This window comes from Phallusia mammillata, chromosome 3, assembly GCF_965637545.1.
Source record: "Phallusia mammillata chromosome 3, kaPhaMamm4.hap1.1, whole genome shotgun sequence".
Taxonomy (NCBI): Eukaryota; Metazoa; Chordata; class Ascidiacea; order Phlebobranchia; family Ascidiidae; genus Phallusia; species Phallusia mammillata.
Genome location: NC_137254.1, coordinates 17662310 through 17677752, shown reverse-complemented (window position 1 = coordinate 17677752; position 15443 = coordinate 17662310). Strand labels below are relative to the sequence as shown.

At 37.0% G+C, this 15443-nt stretch overlaps 1 protein-coding gene, 2 long non-coding RNA genes and 1 pseudogene across 3 annotated transcripts; 3 read left to right on the top strand and 1 right to left on the bottom strand.

Annotated features, from left to right (window-relative positions):
* Positions 1-383: 383 nt before the first annotated feature.
* Positions 384-1097, top strand: LOC145220602 (uncharacterized). Its single transcript, XR_013858231.1, has 3 exons — positions 384-441; positions 503-596; positions 1018-1097. It is a non-coding gene; the product is annotated as an uncharacterized LOC145220602 (long non-coding RNA).
* A 557-nt stretch (positions 1098-1654) lies between these two features.
* Positions 1655-3315, top strand: LOC145219764 (uncharacterized; annotated as a pseudogene).
* Positions 3316-3878: 563 nt separating this feature from the next.
* LOC145219763 (uncharacterized) lies at positions 3879-5417 on the top strand. The gene has a single exon (XM_080087079.1). It carries the CDS (start codon positions 3879-3881, stop codon positions 5415-5417), a length of 1539 nt encoding a protein of 512 aa, XP_079943205.1.
* Positions 5418-10202: 4785 nt separating this feature from the next.
* LOC145220600 (uncharacterized) lies at positions 10203-11611 on the bottom strand. Its single transcript, XR_013858229.1, has 2 exons — positions 11398-11611; positions 10203-10799 (listed from the first exon to the last, which is right to left on the bottom strand). It is a non-coding gene; the product is annotated as an uncharacterized LOC145220600 (long non-coding RNA).
* Between the last annotated feature and the right edge of the window lie 3832 nt (positions 11612-15443).

Genomic DNA, 15443 nt, shown 5'->3' with positions numbered 1-15443 from the left:
AGAGCTACTAACACGATAACGAGGATCTACCCCCCAAAAGGACTTAATTTCCGGTAGGTGGCGCAATAGAGCATTCCGCGCCAAAAAGGCGTTTGCGCCATTTAATTAAGTTTTGCGCCACGTTTGCAACCAATTAAGTGGCGTTTAATTAAATTAAGCTGAATTTAATTTAGTGTAGCTTAGTTTAGTGAAATTAAGCGTTAAGTGAAATTAAGCTAAGCTGTAGTAAAATTAAGCTAAATTTAAAACAATTAATTTTCGCAAGCAAACATGGTGGAGGACTCAAGTGCACAAGATATGACTCCATGCAATGCTAAAGAAGCCACGTAGGTTGTTTTGTAAATAAATTGAGAACAAAAGGATAGTTATTTTTTTTGCAGAGATGAAAATGCAAGAACCTTGCATGAATTTGATTTTGCAACATCAAACCAAATTCAAAAGGTTGGTAATTGCGTGAAAATTCCGAATTTGGTTTGTCTTAAAGTATATTTTTTGGCTGCAGTGGTTTCAATGTAAAGAAAATGCAGAGAAATCATTTCTGCAATTCCAAACTGTGACGGATTTAAAGCTGCATTTGCATAAATCAAAGACATATGGTGGGTCTACATTTTAACCTTAGTTTAAAGAAATTTATTCATCTGCATATATGTAACATTTTAATAACATATTTGTATATGTACACATATATTTAAACACATACACTTACAGACATTAAAAAAAGCAAAGTGTGCTGGAACAATGACACTCCATACATTACTGTTCAAAGTAATTGCTGGAAATCATTTCAGCAAAATGAGGAGATGGTTTTCCAGCATGCTTACACGATAACAATGTTTGAAGTTACTATGTTTCCAACCTTTAAGGTATCAAAGTTGAAAGTTTAATTATTTTAAAAATGTAATTTATTTTAAAAATAGATAAGGTTTATTAACAACCTGTCCTTTATACATGTTCTTTGTGTTGTGATAAACAAATATTTCAGATACTTGGTCACACAATTTTCTGCTTTATATGTAGAACAAGTCACAGTTTAGACGGTGGGTAGTAGGCAAACACATCAAAGAAGCACTTTCAACTGGAAAGCAGCTGTCTCAACAAACAGCTTTTTGTATAAACTTTTTAAAAATTCCCATTGACATGGTTTGTATAGAACTAAATGTACTAAGTTTTCCTTTTGTGAACCTATAGTTGTTATAAAAGAAACGTGTCCTTCTTACATTATATATTTTTCAGCTCCCCTAAAGTCATTTTATTATATTTGTAACAGTTAACGGAGACATTGCCTACAGAAAAAATATGCAAGCAACCCAACCAAGTAGATGAAACAAATTTGAAGGTATGGTTTGTCCTACACTTTTTTATGTGGTTTAATAAACTAATATTCTAATACATTTCAGTGGTTTTCTACGTTTAAACAAGCCGAAAGGGCAGTTGAGGAGTTTGAAATTACCACTTTAACCAAATTTATTGTGTACCAAAAAAAGTGTTATGGTATGTGAAACATTTCTATTGTATACTATTTTGTAAAATCAACGGTCGCATATTTGTTGCTGATCATGTTATGTTGACAAAGATATCTCAAAAGGTGGTATTCGATGGGACAAAGATTTTATCCCATATGTTATTGTAAAAAGTGTGTGGCTGGAGTGCCAACATGCCAAAGATCAAAATAAGAAAAGAAATGAAAAACGTAAACCATGCATTCCCAAACAGGTATGCTTGTGTGTTACTCATTACATTGACTTAAAGACAAAAATAGTATTTTGTTGTTGTGTGCAGTTGCTTGACCATCCAAATCCTGCCAAAAAAAAGATGTGTATTCAAGGTTCAAAAAAGTGCAACTGCAAAGCAAAAATACTAATACAAGAAATACTAAGGTTTTCCCAATTTCAAGTGAGTATTTTTTTCATGTTAATACTCGAATAAAAAATAATTTCATATTTACTGATGTTTGCTGTTGTTAATATCAGGTTATGGCAAGATCTCGAAACCCTAGGAATAAGTCAGCTGTGCTTATTCACAAGGCTTTGAAAGACGAAGCTTCAAGGGAGTCTATGTTAAAGGAATGTGCTTGTAGCGTTTCTTTCCCAAGCAGTGGTGATCATTCTGGCCATGTTATTGGAGAAGTATGTTATAAACACCATTATTGATTCGAACATATAAATGATTTTTTTTTTGATTTTTAAAATCTTTACCTTTTATTCTTTCTACCAAATATCTCCATAAGTGATCATTGTTTCACCTAATATAATAATTTGACATACATATATGTGTTTGTTTGTATTGTAGGCGGCAGGATTTCTTCAAATGGTTGATAACGGATCATTGCTAAAATTGATGAAATGGTAAATGAAGGCATATGCAATATTGGGGAGATCATGAGAGGCCTAAAATTATTTGTGGTGCATGAACTGTTTAAAAATGATAATGCGCCATCAAACACAAATAGAAGATTTTTTCCGACAAGAAAGGATGTCGAGAGCCACTTCTACAGGGCATTTTCCAAACGCAAACTGGCTAAAATAGATCAAACAAATGTCCAATGTTTGGTTGACGAGTGGGTCAAGTCTGGAGATCCACAGGACAACATTTTTTTTAGACCATATATTCCTAATGTGGTAAACACCACTAATTTAGACCTTACAGATGAAAAAACACCTCCTGTAATTGCATCAGCAAACTATGTTGTTTGTCCATCAACTTCATTGGCAGCAAAAATTTCTTCTTCGTTACGGGCAGGACATTTGTCTACTAGATGCTACATATAAGACTTCTAAATATGCCCTGCCTTTGTTTTTTTTTGTGTGTTAAAACAAACATGAACTACCAGGTTGTGGCTAGTTTTATCACACAAAATGAGAGGCAAATTGATATTGAAGAAGCTCTTTCCATGTTGAAAAAATGGACACCTGGCTGGAAACCAACTTTTTTTATGACAGACAAATGTGATGCTGAAATACATGCCATTGAAACTGTTTTTTCAGGTAAGCTTGTTTTTAATTTTGAGTTATGTATATGTTTAATGAAAAGACTAATATATAAACTATACTTTTGCAGAATGTTTTAATATGCGACTTTCATCGTGAGCAAGCATGGGAGCGTTGGGTGAAAAAGTCTGAAAACGGTGTTCGGGATAGCAAAGATGAAGTATTAGCATTTATGAGAGCTAATGCCAGAGCTGAAAGTGAGGAAACTTACCAAACAGCATTACATGATTTTCAGTCATGTGTTCAATGGATTGATAATGATAAACTTCAAAACTATTTTATTAAAACTTGGCTATCACAAAAAGCGGTAAGGAAGGTTGTTAAATAAAAGATACAAGCTAGGTATTTATGACAGGTATGTTTTTAGCGTTGGTTGTGGCTGTATCGAGCAGATCAATTAAAAGTACTTGTTCGCACCAACAATGGTGTGGAAAGACAAAATCGAGTTTCAAAAGAATGCCATACACGTTTCAGAACAGATAAATCTTTATCTGGACTGATTACAATTTTACACAAAGATTTTCTCCCAGATGGAAAAACCAAGAAAGCTGCAACAAAAATATAATTTGTTGGATCCCTGTTTGTACAACATTTGTCAAAGTACTCAACTTGTTAAGGAATATTCACATGTGTCTCATACTTTTTTATTTAATTATAGTTGACTGTCGGTGTATGAAAAAAAGTATGTAATCTAGGTATGAGCAAGAAAACTTAAGATCTTCAAGCAACTACAGAAGTTACAACAGTTCTGTTCCTGACTTTTTACAAAACAGACCAAGAAAATTGGTAAAACATTGTATTCAAAGAATTGGGGAGTCTGCAAATTTGCAATCAAACACAATTGCAAGGAATGGAAATGTATTCTCAGTTAAAAGTGAATCTACTGGCCAAATGTACACTGTGCAATTGGGATCAAAGGATGAATTTCCCAAATGCACATGTGCAGATTTTACCCGACACTTCTTGCCATGTAAGCACACGTTTGCTGTGTTTAACAAGTATGATGATGTTGATTGGTCCAGCTTACCTGAATGGTACCACAATTCTGTTCACATGGTGTTGGATCCAAATGTTGTGAACGCTGTAAGTGCATCAAAACCGAATGAAGAAGCTGTTACAAGTAATATCATTTCCACTTATTCATTGTGTTCAAACACAACTGTGAATTCACCCACTGTTGCAAATGAAGACACTCCAAGACAGCAAACCATCCGGAAATTCAACGATTTGTTGGTTGACATAAAAAATATGTCTTATGATGTAACATCCCAAAAAGCTTTGGAGCAAGGTATCCAAGACCTTCAATCTATCAAAGACAACCTGATGGAAGCCTGTTGTTATGATGATGGACTTAGAATTTCAAAAATTCCAAAACACAAATCTGTTAAAACAAAAAGAAAGGTGCTTTGGTCTGAAAGTGGTGATGAGCTTCCCCGTAAACGACCAAAGGTGAACCCATTTACATCAAGAGTGGGAGCTTCTGCAAATACTCTGCAGCCATTGTACCAAGTGACTACTATGCCTTCCCCTTCACACAAGGTAACTTCAAAAGCTCCCATTGTCAAGCCAATTTTGAACAGTTTTACACCAAGTGTAGAAAGCCTTAGAGGTTACAAACTTAATGAACAAATTTTGGTAAATGGAACACATTCCCTTTCAATTGTGGAGTTAAAGTCACTGGAACCAACTTTACCAAAACATGAAGAGCAACTATTAAAAAGAGTTGATGAACGCTTTGTAGCTGGATGGCTTTATGGCGAAGTAATTAACAGTTTTTTGTGGCAGATAGTTTCTGCTAACAACCATACTTTGTATGTCTGTTCTATGGTGGCACAACACCTTGAAAAAAAGGGTCCCATTGAAAATCTTTGGCGTGGCATGTCCCTTACAGACAAAAAGCTTATTTTCATTCCATGGAACCCATCGCAGAGCCACTGGATTCTTTTGACAATTGATATTGAAAACAAAAAACTTATTTACTTGGATCCTATTGATATGTCTTGTATTAGGACAAGTACAAAGATTCAAGCTGCAAAGGAGTTGGCTAACTACCTGCTGGCTGAAAAATTCCATTTCCAACTAGAATCAGTGGAAGTTCCAATGCGAACCCCACAAAACGATTCTTCTAGTTGTGGTGTTTTTATTTGCATGTACGCAAAATGGCTTGCAGCAGGCACAAACCTTATGCAACCCGCTTTCACAGTTGTATATCGAAAAAATATGTTCCACTGTATTTCTGGTAACTGTCTTCAAGGAAGTCTGAAGAGAGACCAGTGTAAAATATGTCAAACTGGCACTATGTTAGACAATACCAGCATTATGAAAGGGGAATGGTTTAAGTGTGTGAGATGTAAACAAGGTTTTCACACCAGCTGTCTTTACACAATTTCACAATGTTCCATTGTGGACAATAGGTTTATATGCCCTTAAATGCTGCAATATCTAGTTGTGCATGTAATAGACAAAATATCACTTTTTTTTGTAAGGCATTGTTTGAAAAGTTTATCAGTATCAGTACAAATGCTTTAAAAGTGTTATTACCTAACAAGCATTTTTCCTGAAACACATTATTGTGGTCAACCCCTAAGCTTTTTAGCTTGAACGCCTGAGTGTGGTTAACCCTTAAGCATTTAGCTTGAATGCCTGAGTGTGATTGACTCACTGCAATAGTATTTTACTATTACGGCAAGAAGTTTTGAACACTTCAACAGGTGTGGTTAGCCTTAAGTCTGCAGATTTAAACCCTGCAGTATTGAACGCTTAAAGGTGTGGTTGTACTACAAACCCCCAGTTTCATAGGGCTACTGGCGAGGCGTCTGGGTTATCAAAAATGCCAACGACCACAAATGAGAGCCCCATGGGTGTGGTTGGAATTCTCATGATAGTTTACATAAGTTCTCATATTAGTAAATACAATCCTAAATATTGTTATCTTTTTATCATAAACATAACTGCCAAAGAAATTGTGTATATGGAACGCATTATGCAGACTCTGTGCATTGTTATCTTTACTTTAAAACTTTCAAAAACGACACCATAAACAACTTGTTCATTTTATTTCTCTTCTTTCTGCAAAGCACAGCAACAGTTTCAAAAAACTTTACACTTAAGGTTTACCATACTTACATTTTCCGCCGGGGTGTCCTGTTTTGGTGCCTACAAAAATGGTGATGTCATTATCTCTATCATAGACATAATCAATTGGTAAAAACACCTTACTGTAACCCACTGTTATTAATAATTCCACATACTTACATCTTCCGCCGGGGTGTCCTGTATTGGTGCCTACAAAAATGGTGATGTCATTATCTCTATCATAGACATAATCAATTGGTAAAAACACCTTACTGTAACCCACTGTTATTAATAATTCCACATACTTACATCTTCCGCCGGGGTGTCCTGTATTGGTGCCTACAAAAATGGTGATGTCATTATCTCTATCATAGACATAATCAATTGGCACAAACACCTTACTGAAACCCACTGTTATTAATATTCCACATACTTACATTTTCTGCCGGGGTGTCCTGTTTTGGTGCCTACAAAAATGGTGATGTCATTAGCTCTATCACAGACATAATCAATTGGCACAAACACCTTACTGAAATCCACTGTTATGTCACATACTTTATTTTTAAATGGGACTCTTCTTAGGTCTAAAAACACAATGTTGTCATCTATTTTATATACAGGCATATTTAAAAAATGGTCTTACTTCTATGATTAAATTTGTTTCTGGGAAGCCATCTGTAAATAATAATGCAATAGATGGATTAATTACACCAAATTTCAGTTACACCACTTTGCTTACTTTGCATTAGGGGATATTTTATTTTGTCTGTAAAATATAACACATATAACAGTAACACATTGTATGGTAATGATTATAAACAGGTCACTTACTGTTGTAGGGCCCTGAATTGCCGGTAAGGCATAAATCTGTAAAATTGAACATATATACAGCATTTCTATTTATGTTAAATCATCTGCCACACAGATTTCCTAATTAGCAATCAACTGTATTACCTTCGTTGCCGATTTTCCCTTTGTCTGTATAATAAACAGAATGAATTAAGTTGTCTTGCTAAATTTTGAACGACTACTTGACAATTTAAAACAACTCACTTTGCTGTCAGCAACCTGCCGCAGCTCCACGTGACAGTTTTTGCAATTAATGAACTTTATATCCATTGCTCTACATGAAAATTAATAAATTTAATGTCCATTTTATGAAACAAACACAACATAATTAAACTACACACCACGACCAAATAATGTAAGTACACTTTCAATAATACGCCTTTTTGGCGCGGAATGCTCTATTGCGCCACCTACCGGAAATTAGGTCCTTTTGGGGGGTAGATCCTCGTTATCGTGTTAGTAGCTCTACCGGGAAATTCGAACTTGGTGATCGGCTGTAGTGGGAAACTATCCCAAAAAGGTTAAGAACCACTGTCTTAATTGGTCCCAAAATTCCTATACCCCGCCTTGCACCTAATCAATCGAGTATTACTGCGAGGAAATTGTTGTGACTCTTTGCCTGGTGAGGCCTTTGTTTTATACTCACAACGCTTCGCAATGAGTTGAGATTTACATATGCAGAATTTATCACTATTTTCAAACTTTGTTGTGACCTTCATTGCCTTCTTTTCTTGTTTATTCCTTGTTTAAAAGTATCAAAAACCGTTTAAATAGATAGGGTCAGCTACTTGCAATGGCCACTAGTGGCTCCAGCTGATCCATTTTTGTTGCGTCGTTATTACTTGAATGTACATAACGGATTACTTACTGCGCGTGAACGAAATAAATGAATTGAATAACGTCATTACACTAAACACATCGAAAGGTTGTCTGCAGTTGCTCTGTACTACACACGAAAACAGTTCCGCGTGAGCAATCACACATTTTCTACCGCCAATCATGGCGATTTGTGCCGTTATCTGGCATTTCTGCATAAAATGGGACGACCGCAGCTCATACGATCAGAAAGTCTGATTTCCTGCCCTGAAGGGATAAAATTTCCCAGATATGGCTGAATTTAATGTGAGTAGTTTTGCGGAATCGGGTGTTGTGTGTGTAAAAGTGATACGTGTTGGGCTGTGGTTTGTTAGACATATTAAAGATGAGAAATCAAAAATTTGCAAGGAATCCAAAAAAATTTAAACGCTTTTTGCTTCCTTGTACTGCATGTGGTCGATGTTAAAATCACCACATATATAAACCGAATGGTTGGTGTCACTCGGTTTATGCAATGTTGATGATAGTGCAACCTGGAGCACTTCAAATGTTCAAATGATAGTTGGGTGTCTATTTTTTGCTACCTGGGGCAATAAGTTTACGGTAATACCTGATGTTATACTGTTGTATTATACTGAACTCCTCTAGCACGATGAGGAGTATCAGTGTGATGGAAATTATATCCCATGATTGAGATCACTTGTACATTTGTCTCATTTCATGTGAGAAAAAGATTACGGGATTTTTTAGGTTTACCTGCTACAAGTGTTAACAAATCTTAGGCCATACCAAGTTATTCTCACTCCGGATGGCTGTATCCTTCTTTAAAAATGTCGCTCTGTTTCTTGTCCAAATGTTGTGAAACTGGTGGTCCCTCTTGAACCGCATACAGTTATTAAATCTCTCCCGATTCTTCTTTTGTCAGGCTTTCATTGATAAAAATTTGGTTGACAGGGCTTACACCTTTGTTGTATTGTTTCAATTTGTACCTATTGCAGTATATTGTACTTTCCAGTTCATAAATTTAGCAATGATCTTTAGGTAATTTTACTCTCCCGAACCTCAGTTCTTAGAGATTCTATCCTTTTAAGGACCACGATTTTCTGAATGCAACAACTTTGTTGCATATTGTTTTGCTAAAGGGTGTTTTTCCGTTTCGATCTTTGTAACTATCTGACCACATTTTATTGGTCCCAACCAGCTTCATGATCCGGCTTACACAATCTGCAACTGAGGTACCTTCCAGGCTTGCCAAGAAGTTTACCTAAACATGAAATCCCAAGAGACTTAATAACACTAAGTAGTAATACAGAATTCAGTACTTAACTTTTACATAGAAAGTTTGTTTGTACATGACAAACAGTAAAATTTTGGAAGTAATCCGTGCGTGCTCCTGAGGTGACGGTATTTTTGGTCGATGAGGTAGTTGTCCGTGCGCAGTTTCCAAATGAACTTGTTCAATTCCTGTTCAATGCTCTTGAGCGGATTTTTCATTAACCGTTGGTGCACGGAGTTGTCATCCAGAAGGGATTAAGACTTATGTTCGTATTGTTTCCTGTCCATGACCACCGTGCAGTTCCCTTTGTCTGCTTTTAAGATTATCACCGATAGAGACAAATTCGGATTTGGATCCGTGGAGGTTCGACTTCTAGCCAAATCCGCGGCAGCTGCGTTGTCGTGGCCAAGACTTAGCAGACCCGCCTCTGCAGCACCGACCATTTCTAGGATAGGAACCAGGGGCGTAGTCAGGGAGGGGCCAAAGGGGCCATGGCCCCTTCCAAATTTTTAAAGTTGGTTTCGTCTCTCAACTATCAAAGGAATATATAAATTAACAAAAATGACTTTTGTCACCAAATTGTAAGCCAAATCCATGCTTTTTATTTATGCAGACTGTCCCGTCGAACCACAGTTTGGCAAGTCACGTGTTGGTAAGAACACGCCGAGCGTTAGAAGAAAGTATATTAGACAACAAATTATTTGGCCCCTCTCAAAATTTTTGGCTGCTTTTTAAATCTTTGCAGAGAAGTTTGAGCTGTCCGATTTTTGATGCGAACTGGTTATTCTGTTTTTGAGCAGTGCCCAGCCGCACTTGCGAACTGTAAAAAATGAGGATCTGGATTTGTCCGGAGGAGCCAGGCGAAGGCTTTTTGGTAAAATATCTGCCGCTTTGCAGGCCAGATGTGCCATATTCTTTTTCGATGCTTCCGACTACCTTGACATACTTTCTGGCCGCTAGTAGACTCGCTTCATTATAATCTCCTCTGATCATAGAAAATACTGAACAGCCGTTTCGTGCAATTAATATGACGCTGTGTTTGTGAGAACTGGTTTTGAACATTTTGTTAAGCCACTGGTGGTGACAACGAGTAGTTTCAATACATTGTATCGAGCGCTAGTTGCAGTTGGCTGAAATTATGTTTATTGAAGTATAAGGAAATGTAATGCTGCAATTTCCCTTATCTGATCAATAACCAATAAAGTGTTTTGTTCATCATGATACGAATAAGAAACATAAGTTCAGCCGAAAAATACGACACGAAAAAACGAAACTATGACTTGTAAACAAAACAAACAAACACAATAATGTATTTACGCAAAAACCATGATAATCTGGCAACATTATCAACATATCATACTACAACGCATTTACGCAACAATGCTCTACCGCCACTTATTGATTTGAATAAATGTAAACGAATGCATTTGGCCTAAAACAATTCTAATATATACTACGAAATAGTTGCATTATTAGGCTGCAGACAGTGCACACTGTTTCAACCTATAAGGTCCCACCAGTGTAGTTGGTGACGAGCGATAGGCCGCATTGGATGGTGTGGCCATCCAACGGCACAGAAGTACGTTGGGTGTAACAGCCTATTGTTACCATGCCTCACCTATTCTGTTCGATGCCACAACTGGGCATCAACAGGCTCACTATCGCCAAGAAACTGCTTGGGAACCAAAGTGAAATCGGCTCACTGTGTCAGTTGCATCATTTCTTTTATTTTCCTTGTAGGTTGATTGCCTTGTCGTTATTCCTGACGCGACACCAGGAACGTATTTTTGCGTTACCTTAATTGTAATGAGATACAGAGCTGATTTATAACGGATGCATTTGTTTGTTCTGATGTATGTAACCAGTCCAGCATACTGTCTGAGAGTCAATAATACACAGTAGCCAGTATTACCTTCAATCAGAACCGTTTTTATACCTGGCTACGTTCTGATTAGGGTTAGACATACACTGAATCTAAATATGCCTCATCATTTTTTCTGGTAAACCATACAGCACACCGTTCGGCCCAGAACTTAGGGATATTTAACTTAGCAAGCAGCATGCCTCTGTTAGGTGGTGACATGGCAGTTTCGCACCCGGTTTATTGATTGGTAGATAAATCCGGATAAACTACCTTGATATCGGACGGTTGACTGATGGGTGAACTAGACCCACTGTCACAATCGTCTTGACGATTGTTTGTTTGATACGGCCCAGGAAAGCGAGAATCCTTGGGTAATTGTCCAGTACCACTGTAAGGGGGCAGCTCAGTGCTTCTTATGATGGGAGTAGAAGTAAGTTTTGTCTTTTTAAGTTTGCCAAAAGGCAGAAGATTATGCATGTAGGACATAATTAAGTAGAAATAATTGTGAATAGTAAACAACAAAATAATACCTCGCCGTAATTGAGTACAGGATCCGTCAAAATCACGTCGGGTTCGCCAATTTATGTAGGGGCTTGTCTAGTAGACGTCGTACTTATAACTACAGAAGTATCTTTCGCTGTAGATGTTTATATTAAGTCCTTGCCTATCTGAGCTACTGCTTGTCTGAGCTTAGTCCAATGAGGGAGACGGCGTTTTAACCTCAAACTTTGTTTATTGAGTTAAGAGAGGTGTTATTAAGTGTGAGAGTTACAACACATGTGAATATATAGTTGCGAAGGTGATGATGACGTAACTGTTCAATCGTGCATAAGGTGTCAAACAGCGACAACTGACAATTGAGGTCGAGTACTGAAAAGGTGACGATGACGAAATAAAACGTTCATGCAATCACAGTCACTCGTACGATATTATATGCGCTATAACTTCAATACACGATACTTCACAATACTTTGACCAATAATTTATTTTTACCTGCTTCCTGCAGTAAAACTAATATGTTTATGTCTTCTGATAAATGGTCTAAACAGAAACATGATAGCATAATGTAATTGTACCAAGTTAAGACACTACTATGCATTATACCAGTTGGAGTTTGGGTGTCAGTCATTTTGAGTTCTTCCAAAGTTTGAGGTAGTGCTTCTATGTCAAATGATTCGAATCCATATGATTGACTAAATGACTAAAAAATGTCAAACAAAACACACATGTATGGGGGCATTAAAATGTCATATCTATTATTTCATAGGCACCTACCAATAAACGAGGACACGTGGAAAACAACTCATCATTGCATCAAAAAACGGCCAAATGGCATGATGTGCCCAAGTCTGCTTTAACTTTATGATATTCTGATTTTAAGATTTACCATTTTCGCCGAATTTGGTCTTTAAAATGGCAGTAAAGTACAGAAACAATATAGGTCATCATTGGTAAGTTAGTTACTAGTCATACATATTAAAGTTGTGGCCCCTTTGCTTCTTTGCCTCCCCTGCCTTTTCCATCATTGTTTTATTTCTCATGGATGTCTTGTCTGATTTATCTACCAAATCGGTATCTTTGGCAATAGTTATTAAATCAAAAACTTGACCTTTGGCCACCTAATTTTCTGTTATAAGTGTATCAGGTATGTTCTGTAATCTTTATGTCACACATCGGTTCCTCTTAAACAAAACAAACAAGGATGGAACAAGGATATTGAATTTGCCCACATCATATGTGAACAGGACATCAAAATGCCTATTGGCTTAGGAATTTATGACATGGCCTCAGCGAGGGCCGTATTTGCTTAGTAACCATCTGAGCCATTGCATTTTAGCCTTTGACTGACAATGAACGGTACCAAAAGCACACAAACTTTATTCTGTTCCAGCGTTTTGTGCGCTTCCTGTACCTGGGTGTTAATAGCAGAGGCTTCCTTTTTGCAATTACATCCTGGCTGTTGACTATTGTGTAGAAATGTGGTTGTGTAGCAAGTTTAGTACGGCAACGTAGCAGTGGTTAATGATTTACCAACGTTTTGTGCGCTTCCCGTACCTGGGTTTAATAGCAGAGGCTTCTTTTTTGCAAGCATATCCTGGCTATTGACTATAGTGTACAAAAATGATTGTGCAGCGAGTTTATTACAGCAATGAAACAGTTACTGATGATTTACCAGCGTTTTGTGCGCTTGGTTTTGCACGTAAGAATAATTGTTTTCATTTGATTGAAAATATTCAGATTTATGACTTTAGATAATAGAGTAAAAACTTGAAACAACAAAACTGTACGACTAACCTGGGGCTGCGCTGCTAGTTTGGTATAGTCAAGTTGTTTTGGTTCAAATCCAAGCCGGGAGAACAGATTTGCAACAAGAAATTTTTGTCGTTAAAAATCTCGTTTTGAAGAAGACATAATGTAATTTGACAAGTTATACATTTTGGAAATACTTTTTTTAAAACAATTTCGACACTGGCAGTGCATGAAGGTTCTTAGTTGTTTTTTTCAACGTATAGTTGTTCAGTTTTTAAGGTCATCCTTTATCGAATTAGGGTTGTTGTATTAAGTTTAAAGTTTACAGAAACTCGAGTTGCATCCCATTGCCGACCAGAATGTAATAAAAACGACGTTTCAATGGATAAAAAAGCACAGTTATTACAAGGGTTTGAAAAAATACAAAAACATTTTCAACAACTTTGCATATTTATTTTTGTTTGTTGCTGTAAGACTGCACAAACTTTTTGCAACGGATAATTTGTGACGTATGGACCGTTTAATTGGTTTCAAAAGTTGTTCGTACGTCAATGGTTTAAACCAGGGGTGTGCAACCTGCGGCCCGCGGGCCAAATGCGGCCCGTTGATGAAGGTTGTGCGGCCCGCGGAGACGCTGGAAATTTCTAATTTACTAGCAAATGAGTCCAAATATTCCACATTTTTTGTGCAGATTAATGCGCCCGGTGGTATTTTTCTGCGACCTGGCAATAATGCGTCTATAAATAAACGCGACTTTTACTTGTTAACTCAATATAAGCATATTTGGTATACAACCAAGTAATATCAACTTTTGGTGCGGCCCGCCATCTAATCATGGTTAATGTATTTGGCCCCAGAGTGAAAAAGGTTGTACACCCCTGGTTTAAACCAGAGCAGTCGACCTCAATTTTAAACCGGTTTGAAGAGCAAATGCGAATTTAATTTTTTTATCTGATCTTTTATTTATTATTTTTGTATTTTGATTTACGTACTGACTTGATTCGGATTTTGAAACACATTGATTACCGAAGTAGCGTGGCATTTCCACCGAACATTCCGGTTTGAACTGAAGTTTAAGACGAGTTTAATGCATTTTCAGTTGAGCTTTGAGGGCAACGGTCTTGGTGGCCCACAACGATCTGGTATAGGTTTGGGCGACTCACTTAGTATCATAAGCTTTCTGCGATCAGCTCTCTCAAAGCGCAGTGGCAAAGACACGATTAAAATCGGTAAGTTACATCATCTCGCGGTGGTTCTAACCCAAGATGTATTCGCTTTCTATTACATTTGTTCACAAAAATTGTTGATCATGTAGCGATTACGTCATAATTTGTGCAAACCTTGCAATAGTTGTTTACCAAATTAGCTGGTTTTACTTGCTAAAATGCTCGAGTTGATAATATTCCGTGTTAAAGTTAAATCAGGAGGTTGATCGACTTTGCTATCTGGTGGTCTAATCGTATGTTTTGTATTGTGCGGTAAATTAGGCGCTGTTTAGTGTGTGAGAAAATGTGCAAGCGCCAACGGCAAAAGCATAGTTGTACAGTTTAATGTCACGTGTTATGAATTTATAAAACGTACCGCTGATGTAATGGCTCATAGCAGTTTTAGTCCTACCGCAGTTAACTCTTTGGCTTAGTGTTTAATTACTTGCATTGAAATAATGTGTTGGTTGCTAGTTAAACTTGAATTTATATGTAAACGTTATTACTATTAATTTCTAACGACTTGTTTTGTTTCCCAAACATTCTATTTGAATAAGCATTCTATTTGAATAAGCATTCTATTTGAATAAGATTTTATTTGAATAAGTAATAAACAAACAAACCGAAGTGCAAGACACGTGTGTGGAGTTTCCAGGACTCTGTCCTGACAAGCCCAGGAGCTTGGGAGGTTAAGGACGGTGATATACCTCTTTAATTTGTAGTGACGCGGTTACAATATTGAGACTCATCAGCGAACATTAACATAAACATTCGATCACTGCAATCATACATCTGTGACACTGTTTTTGAGGTAATTCAAATTATCTTGTTACTCAATCTAAGCTGCCTATGTCTTGAGAAAAGCATTGGATTGTGCGGCTTTCACATAGAAATTTACCTTCCGGTAACATCGGACATTTGTTTGTAATCCATTGGACACCATACATTTATTTGCTGTTGCCGGAAAGTAGACGCCCAAACCTTGTTATTGTAAAATGCCCTAACTAGACCCGAAAAAAGATTTTCGGACGTGAAAATACAATACGAGTTTCAAGTCAAGCTCATTTTATTGAAACTAAAACACGATTCAACTTACACCACTGCGTCTGCCGCAACACAGG

Excerpts from the sequence above, each read along its gene's own strand:
- LOC145219763 (XM_080087079.1), top strand. The coding sequence starts at position 3,879 with ATGTACACTGTGCAATTGGGATCAAAGGATGAATTTCCCAAATGCACA.